Genomic DNA, 8419 nt, shown 5'->3' on the forward strand with positions numbered 1-8419 from the left:
ATGCCGAACGCAGCTTTGTGTGCCGGGTGGTTCCAGCCCCGTCCAGGCGGGCACAACCCCATGTCCCGCAGCCCCGTGTCGCGAGGAAGCTCCACACCGGCACGGCGCAGGCCGCCATGGGCCTCGAGGCGGGGCAGGGGCGGCCCCGCCCGGCGTGGAGTGGGCAGAGTGGGGGCCTTACGGCGGCAAGATGGCGCCCAAAGGGAAAGGCGGCGGCAAAGCCGGGAAGGGTGAGCGGGGCTGGGCGGCACCGGGACCGGCCGGGAGGGGGTTCTGAGGCATCACCGGGACCGGCCGGGCTGGGGCCCGGGGGCGGTGGGGGCCGAGCCGGTCTCAGAGCCCGGCAGGGTCGGCGGGGACCAGGCCGGTGTCAGGGTGCTCGGTTCACAGGCGGCGACAGCGGCAGCAGCAGTGAGAGCAAAGCACAGGGCCCGAAGGGAGGCGGCAGCGCCGTCAAGGTGAGCGCGGGGGGCGGCGAGGACCAGGCGGGGTGCGGGTTCTCCGCCCCAGCGCCTGCAGGCTCGTCCCACCCGCCGGCCCCGCTCGCCCCAGCCCCGCTGCCCGCCCCTCCAGGTTCGGCACATCTTGTGCGAGAAGCACGGCCGGGCCATGGAGGCCATGGAGAAGCTGAAGTCCGGACAGCGTTTTAGCGAGGTGGCGGCACAGTACAGCGAGGACAAGGCCAGGCAAGGGGTGAGTGAGTGCTGCACCGTGACAGGGCAGTGGGGCCAGGCAGCGGCTGCAGGAGCCTGGGTCCTGCTCATCACCAGCAGGACCCGTCCCACGGCCACGTCACCCACCCTCCCTGCTCTGAGTCTCGGAGCTTAACCCCGACGGTCCCTTGATGCAGGGAGACCTGGGCTGGATGACCAGAGGCTCCATGGTGGGACCATTCCAGGAGGCAGCATTTGCCCTGCCTGTGAGCAGCATGGACAAGCCCGTGTACACAGACCCTCCAGTCAAGACCAAGTTCGGATACCACATTATCATGGTGGAAGGCAGAAAATAAAATGTGAATGACCATGATGACCTTGTTGACTGCTTGAATCCTGAGTCCCAGACACCTTGGCCTTGGAGCAAGTTGGGCACAACCAGCAACATGCCTGGAGGCAGCTGGCTGTCCCTGCCACTGTGCTAGCAGAGCAGGGCCCTGCCTGGAGAGGTAAAGTGTCTCTGGGAAGGATGAAACAAAAGCCTTTTATAGATGTTCAAGTCTCTGTTGCCTGGCAGGCCAGCCTCTTCCTTCTCACATTATCTTGTGGAGATAATGGCCTGTCAGCGGAATGAGGTGCCCAGGTTTTTATCTGCAAACACAAATGATGCAGAAAGGGACAGAGGGGGCCCCAGGGCTTGGTCTCCATCTCCATCCTCCCCAGGAGGATGGAGACAGCTCCCATGGTGCAGTTTGTGCTCCAGACCTGCAGGACAGTCCCTTTAGTGGAGGGTGGGTAACACTGGAGCTGGGTCAGGCCGGGCAGGGAAGGGAGCTGGGGGTAGGAGGGGAGGATGAGATCTCCTGAGCACAGACTCATCTCCTCCTACAGCTCCACCTTACCCACTCAGAGCTGGGGGAAGAGACTGAAAATTCAGGTTTAGATGAGAAAAAAAGCCACTAAATGCTTGTGTGCCACTTCCTGTGCTCCCCCATCCTGTGGGGTGTGCAGGGGAAGCAGCCCAGAAAGATTCCTGCTATCTCAGGAACCCAGCCCCAAGCCATGATCCCCTTCCTGCCCACAGAGCCCCTGAACCAGCCACAGCTCCAGCAACTGGCACCAGCTTTGCTTACAGGTGAGCACCATGCACAGAGCTCAGAGATGAGGAGGAAACATCAAAGAAGAAAATGTCCTTCTCTTCCCTCTCTTTTCAGGGTATTGGTTTTGCTGAGTATGGAACACTCAGAGAAGCCAATGAATGGCTTGCAATGGAGGGCAGATAGGCTGCCCAGAGCAGACACTGCCCCATGTAATGGTGCTCTGTTAATAAACCACTTGTTTCCAGGCTACCAGAGCCCTGTTCTTTCTTTTGGCAAAAACACATTGACACAACTGCACCAGCAAATCTGACACGTTTGCTGTGGTTCCGAATACAAAGAGCTCCTCTCCCAAACTGCACAGCTCAGCCAGGTGTGGTGTCCTGTGCTACGGTGTGGTACTGCAGAAGGCAATGCCATGGCACAAGGAAGCATCCCTATCTGCTGCTGGGCTGTTACCAGGTGAAACTGGCAGGATGAGAACACCAGGCTGAGGCTGTGTTGGTGAGAGGCAGAGTCACTCAAAGCCAGAACCAGGAACTTTTGAGCTGCTGGTTTGTAGGACTGAGGCACTCTCAGCCAGTTTGCTGACCAACACTGAGCTGTGTGGTGTGGTGTGGTCACACACTGGAAAGGAAGGATGGATCCAGAGGGACCTGGACAGGCTGGAGAGGTGGGATCACGTGAAAAGTACAAAGTTCTACACCTGGGTTAGAACAATCTCAGGCACAGCTGCAGAAGGGGCAGAGAACGGATGGAGAGCAGCCCTGAGAGAAGGGCTTCGGGGTGATGGTTAACAAAAAACTCAGGAAAAACCATGAGCCAGCAGTGAGCATTCCCAGCCCCTTTGAACTGGGCTGCACCCAAAGGAACATGGGCAGCAGGTGAGGGAGGGGATTTTCCCCCACCACTTTGCACTCCCAAGATCCTACCTAGAGTCCTGCACACAGTTCTGGGGCCCCCAGCATAAGGAGAACATGGAACTGTTGGAGCAAGTCCAGAAGAGGCCATGAAGTCGATAAGAGCACTGGAGTGCCCTGTGAAGGAAGGCTGAGAGAGTTGGGGCTTTTCAGGCTGTTCAGCCTGGGGAAGGTTGTGTTGACACCTCAGGGCACATTTCACTATCTGAAAGGGCCTACAAGGGAACCAGAGAGGGACTCTTTATCCAGAACTGGAATTACAGGATACAGAGTAATGGATTTAAGCTGAGAGAGGGCAGGGTTAGAAGGGATATTGGGAAGAAATTCTTTCTTGTGAAAGTGATAAAACACTGGCACAGGCTGCCCAGAGAAGCTGTGGCTGCCCCATCCATGTAAGTGTTTCAAGGCCAGGCTTGGAGCAACCTGGTCTAGTGGAAGGTGTCCTTGCTTGTGGCAGGGGCTGGAACTGGAAGGTCTGAAGACACCCAAATGGTAGGTGACCTTCAGGCACCCAAAGTGGCTTATTTAAAACCCAAAGGAGGGAGGAAGCACAGCACCACAGAGCAAGGCTGTACAGTGGCCATGGGACGGTACTGTCCTCATCTTCTCAGGGGAGAAGAGCAGCAAAACCTGGAGGATAGAAAGGTGAATCCAGGGATGCCAGCATGGAGAGGTGTTGGAATCCCAGATGCTGAAAATTTTAAACCTTCTATGCTTAAAGGCACAGAGCTACAAGAGAACACTGCAATTGAGGCTGTGGAGAAGACTTCCAAAATTGATTGATAGCACTGGGATTATGGGTGTGTAGTTGGTTAGAAGTGTGTAATATCACAGGGTGGGAAACTTAGAGTTTGGGGTCTTAGAATATAGAAATAAATATGAAGCAAGATGGAGGTTTTAGGGCAGAGGCACCTAAACTTCTTCTTCACCTTCTTCTTCCGTCATGGGTTTGGAAGATGTTTTGCAATTGGACAGAAAAGTCCAATTGCGAGGCAATTGCGAGCTTTGAAGGATCAAGTTATTGGGTTAAAAGGGAAAATAATCTAGGTGTCCTTTCTTAATTGGATAGTTTAGTCTTAAAAGACCTTGTAACAAGAGATAGTTAGCCATTTTTGTGCCTTGCTAATGAAAGGCTGCAGAACTCATGGTTGTGAGGCTGTTTCACTGATAGAAAATGATAAACACCTGAGTCCAAACATGAACTCCTCATGTGCCTTCCATCCCAACCTTGAGAAACCGACGGAGAGGTGCTTAGACATCAACAATACCATTCTTTTATTGAATAATCAGACAGGAACATGAACCATTTTCACCTTTGTGAGTTGACTCCACAGTGAAGTTCCCTCCCCAGCATCCAACACCTGGATGTTTGGGCTGTTCCCTCAAGCAGGATGTGCTGAATTTGCTCAGTCACATGAGTATATATGGCAGGCACCAGCCTGGAGCCAGCTCAGGGATCTCAGGGCTGTGGTACAGACATATATTAACAAGGAACAGCCAGACTGTCTTCACAGAGCCACATACATGTCACTTCCGGGTCAGCTGTCTGTACAAGTTCAGAGTCAGAAGCATAACTTCAGGATCGCCACTTTTTATGTCAAGAGCTTGCAGGAAGCAGTCCAAAGCCTCCTGGAGTTTTCCATCATTCTGAAGTTTTTTCCCACTGTGTACCAAAGTGTCATAATCTGCAAGAGGAGAGGAACTCTGCCCAATGTCCTTTTCAGAGCTGCTTTCCTGGGTGAAGTAATCAATCTGCTCACCTGACTGGAGCTCATTGTCACCTGTGGATTCCTCCATCTCCTCTGCCTCGGACTGCTCAGATTCCATGCTGTCTGTGTGGGAGGACTTTTCACCTGTATCAAGTGTTTCTCCACTAGGTTCTTCTTCAGGCTCAGCAGATTCCTCAGTGTACTCCTCAGCTTCATCTTCCAAAAGCCCATCTTGCTCCTCATCACCATCATCATCATCTTCTTCATCAGTGGTTCCCATGATTTCCCCAATATCCTCCACCTCATCTACCAACCTGCTGATGAACGAGTGCCTGGAAGCATTAGACCTGTTTCCACTGTTATTTAGTTGGGGAGAAAAGATGGCTTTAGCTCTTGTTGTGTCATATTTAGGGGTGGAAGCGCTAATTCCTTCCAGAAGTCCATGCTGAGTGCTGTCCAAGGGAGAGGAGGGCACTTGTTCAGGCTGCTCTTCACTCTCACTGTCTGAAGAAATTCTGTTTAAGTGTTTCTTCCTACAAAAAGTTAAGAGACCACTGCTTTCCTCCAATGATTTACTCCCTTGCAGGGAGGCTTTTGGCTCTTCCTCAGCTGTGGGACAGGGTTTGCCATGGCTACTGGTCTCACTTGGCCAAGTTCTGTTTGGAGATTCTTTGTCTGGAGATTTACACAAGCTTTCTGCCTGGAGTTGCAAGCTCTCCTTCTCAGGGTGTTCCACTGATCCTCCTCTATTTGAGGCATCCTGCCATCCATCTTCAGACTCTTCCAAAACCAGATTGAAGTCAACTTGATCCTGGAAGGAAGGAGCAGATGTACTCTCCAAGCTGTCTTCCAACACATGAGACTTGTAGAGCTCAGCATTGATTTCTGGTGTAGCATTTGATAAACTCAGAACTGCAGAAGCCGGCTCAGGTACACTGTTCTGCTCTGTCCCCAGGGCAGTGTGTGGGTCAAGTACCTGAACTGACAATTCTGCCTCACTTCTAGGATCGTCAGCCATGCCAGACTTGGAGGAATTTCTGTGACAATGCCAAGACAGGTCATTCCTTGTCTTGGCCAAGCTGTCTGAATGTACCTGCGAATGCTGTTTCTCTTGGAGGCTCCGACTCTCCTTCTCGAGTGCAGGGGATGATGGTGCAATGCTAGATTCAGAATTTTGCTCAGATTCTTGTATTTCAGATTGTTCAGCTGTCTTGCTGGTATTGAGCACTTCCATCTCCATACTGGACACACCTTGTGCCAGTTGCTCTTCATCCAAGTCACGAGCAGTCAGAGTTGTCATTCTGGAGCTGACATCGAGCACCTGGGCTTCTTCATCCTCTGTAAGATCAATAACTTTATCTTTTTCGTGTGCTTCAGCTGCTGGTGGTGAAACAAAGTAATTTTTGTCGTTCAACCCTGGAGATAGCTTCTTTGGCCTGGAAACTGATCCTGATGGTCTTTGCCACTTCTCTTCACAAGCATTTCTGATCCCCTCCATCCTCAGATCTCTGAGCTGGGACTCCAGCTGGACCAGCTCGTGGGCTTTCTGTACCCTCTGCTGGATGTACTGATGGGCTTCCTCGCTCTCCACCTGCTCCTCGTGAGCTATTTCCCTTGTGTAGATCAGGTCGTGGTCAGAAATGCCAAACATTGCCAGGGAATGCAGGTAAGCAAGGTGCTCATCCAGCTGCAGGTCAGACTTCCTTTGCATGGCGTGCAGGGACTGCAGCTGGATCTGAGTTGCAGACGTCCGAGTATCTTCCAACGTGAAGAGCTCCCTTAGTTCCTGTTTGGAGAAATAACGGAATGGGTTCTTTTTGTCACCTGTGGTCTGTCTGATTAACGAGTCCTTGAATACCTGCCGCCTGTATATCTTCTCTTCCACAGTGCCACAGGTGATCAGTCTGTAAATGACTACATTCTCTTTTTGCCCAATTCTGTACGCTCTGTCCACAGCCTGAGCATCGGTTGCTGGATTCCAGCTGGGATCAAAGATCACCACTCGGCTGGCTGCTGTCAAGGTTATGCCGATGCCCCCAACCTGTGTGGTGAGCAGGAAGACAGAGTAGTCAGTGCTGCTCTGGAAGGCGTTGATGCGCCTCTCCCGCTCCGTCAGGTGGGTCACGGTGCCGTCAATGCGCAGGATCTGGAACTGTCGGCGAGACAGGACCAGCTCTATGATATCCAGCATCTTCCTTGACTGTGAGAACACCAGGGTTCGGTGTCCCTCTTCTCTCAGCCGCTCCAGCAGTCCCACAAGGAACTGCATCTTCCCAGACTCCTGGATCACAGTCTCATCAGAGAGATGATCTATTTTGTTCATGCCTGAAAATATACCTGCTTCCATTGTGTAATCCTGCTCGGAGCCCACCTGCTCTTCCAAGCCCAGCTGGATACAGGCTCTCGCAGACAGAAGCCTGGGGTGGTCACAGATTTTCTTCAAGACTGTCAGCTCAGCCAAAGGTGATCGGGTGGTCATCAGTACTTCCTTCACATGATCCAGGCAGAGAAAGCTCCTGTAGACTTCTTCCTGCACCGGTGCCAGGTACACCCACACAACAAAGTCATTTTTCCTAGTGAGAGATGGCATGACAGGAGCCTTGTTCTCACTTGGATCCTCAGGAAGAGGAGCATCAGCTTTATCAGCATGACAGCTTTTGATGTCTTCCTTGGTCCTTCTGAGGAAATAAGGCTTTATAATTGCCATGAGATTCTCTGATATCTTTAGCCCCAGTGCTTTCTCACCTGGAGTCGCATCCTTCTCCCTTGCCCTGGTAATGGGATTCTCATATTCCATTTTAAAAGTTTTGGCAGTTCCCAGGAGGGAGCCTTGACAGGCAAAGTCAAACAAGGACCACATTTCCCGCAGGTTGTTCTGCACAGGGGTGCCCGTAAGCAGGATGCGATACTGGGCCGGGATTGCATACACACACTTGGTTGTCTTGTTTGACGGGCACTTGATCTTATGTGCTTCGTCAAGAACGATGTAGTCCCAGACAAACTCCTGCTCATGGCGGCTGGCCAGCTGCTTCCAATTGTTAATGAGCATCTGGTAGCTTGTGATGATGATGCCATTCTTCCTCTGAACCCTCTCCAGGTTCCTGGTGCGCTCTGTCTTGCTGGTGCCATGGAATTCCTTGACGCGTAGGCCAGGGGTCCAGTGAGCGAACTCAGCCAGCCAGCTGCTGACAAGGGTGGTGGGCATGATGAGCAGGACATGCTGGATGAGCTCAGCGTCAAACATACCCGAGAGGAAGGCGATCACCTGGATGGTCTTGCCCAGGCCCATGTCATCTGCCAGGATGCCACCAGGCTTGCCCTCCCGGTACAGGCGGTACAGGAACGCAACACCTTCCCGCTGGTGCTGGAACAGCTTCCTGTGCATCTCCCCGTAGATCAGCAGGCCGCTGCTGCACACGTCCACGAAGCCCTCATCATCATCCTCCTCCTCCTGCTGCTGCTGCTGCTCGGCCGCCGTCAGTGCCTCCTGCACCCGCTGTATGCGGCCCCACAGCTTCTTGCTGGGGCGGATGGCAACCGCCAGCCGGAACAGCCGCAGCGCCTCTTCCAGGTCCCCGTCGGCCGCCGCCGCCTTCGCACTGGTCACGAGCCTGTGGGAGTCACCGTGAGCACCAGGTGGCCAGGCCCAGGCTATACCCTGGAATGCCGGCCCGCCACCCCCGGCCCGCCACCCCCGGCCCGGTCCGCCCGCGGCCCCCCGCAGCCTCCGGCCGCTCAGCCCCGTCCCCGCTCACCCCCGGTACCGCTCCTCTTCCTCCTCCTCCGCCGCCGCCGCCGCCGCCGCCGCCGCCGCCGCCGCCGCCGCCGCCACGGTCGCCTCTCCCGGCCCAGGGGCAGCCATGGCGCTAGCGCTGACCGCCCAACGCTTCAAACCCAGCCCTTCCCGGCCTGCACCGCGCCACATGTAAATCAGCAGCTCTCGCAGCCAACCAACTCCGGAGGCGGGAGGAAAGGGGCGAGGTCGAGCGCTGCCCGCACCTCCTCCCGATTTGGGGCTATACCGGGACCAGCACCGGTCC

The 8419-nt window shown here is 54.3% G+C and overlaps 2 protein-coding genes across 3 annotated transcripts; one reads left to right on the forward strand and one right to left on the reverse strand.

The window, feature by feature from the left end:
- Positions 1-77: 77 nt before the first annotated feature.
- On the forward strand, positions 78-1026 carry PIN4 (peptidylprolyl cis/trans isomerase, NIMA-interacting 4). 2 transcript variants are annotated; one of them, XM_059859341.1, is made up of 4 exons: positions 78-230; positions 391-458; positions 574-693; positions 851-1026. In XM_059859341.1, exons 1-4 carry the CDS (start codon positions 191-193, stop codon positions 1007-1009), a joined length of 387 nt encoding a protein of 128 aa, XP_059715324.1. In that variant the 5' UTR covers positions 78-190; the 3' UTR covers positions 1010-1026. The 2 variants fall into 2 exon arrangements, with proteins under 2 accessions (XP_059715324.1, XP_059715323.1); XM_059859340.1 differs by lacking the exon at positions 391-458 and having other exon boundaries at positions 102-230.
- A 2895-nt stretch (positions 1027-3921) lies between these two features.
- On the reverse strand, positions 3922-8237 carry ERCC6L (ERCC excision repair 6 like, spindle assembly checkpoint helicase). Its single transcript, XM_059859311.1, has 2 exons — positions 8135-8237; positions 3922-7990 (listed from the first exon to the last, which is right to left on the reverse strand). Exon 2 carries the CDS (start codon positions 7762-7764, stop codon positions 4198-4200), a length of 3567 nt encoding a protein of 1188 aa, XP_059715294.1. The 5' UTR covers positions 7765-7990; positions 8135-8237; the 3' UTR covers positions 3922-4197.
- Between the last annotated feature and the right edge of the window lie 182 nt (positions 8238-8419).

This window comes from Haemorhous mexicanus, chromosome 14, assembly GCF_027477595.1.
Source record: "Haemorhous mexicanus isolate bHaeMex1 chromosome 14, bHaeMex1.pri, whole genome shotgun sequence".
In the NCBI taxonomy this organism is placed as follows: Eukaryota; Metazoa; Chordata; class Aves; order Passeriformes; family Fringillidae; genus Haemorhous; species Haemorhous mexicanus.

Excerpts from the sequence above, each read along its gene's own strand:
- PIN4 (XM_059859340.1), top strand. The coding sequence starts at position 117 with ATGGGCCTCGAGGCGGGGCAGGGGCGGCCCCGCCCGGCGTGGAGTGGG. Across the intron at positions 231-573 it reads CGGCGGCAAAGCCGGGAAGG|GTTCGGCACATCTTGTGCGA; the intron begins GTGAGCGGGGCT and ends CCGCCCCTCCAG. Across the intron at positions 694-850 it reads AGGACAAGGCCAGGCAAGGG|GGAGACCTGGGCTGGATGAC; the intron begins GTGAGTGAGTGC and ends CCCTTGATGCAG.
- ERCC6L (XM_059859311.1), bottom strand. The coding sequence starts at position 7,764 with ATGCACAGGAAGCTGTTCCAGCACCAGCGGGAAGGTGTTGCGTTCCTG.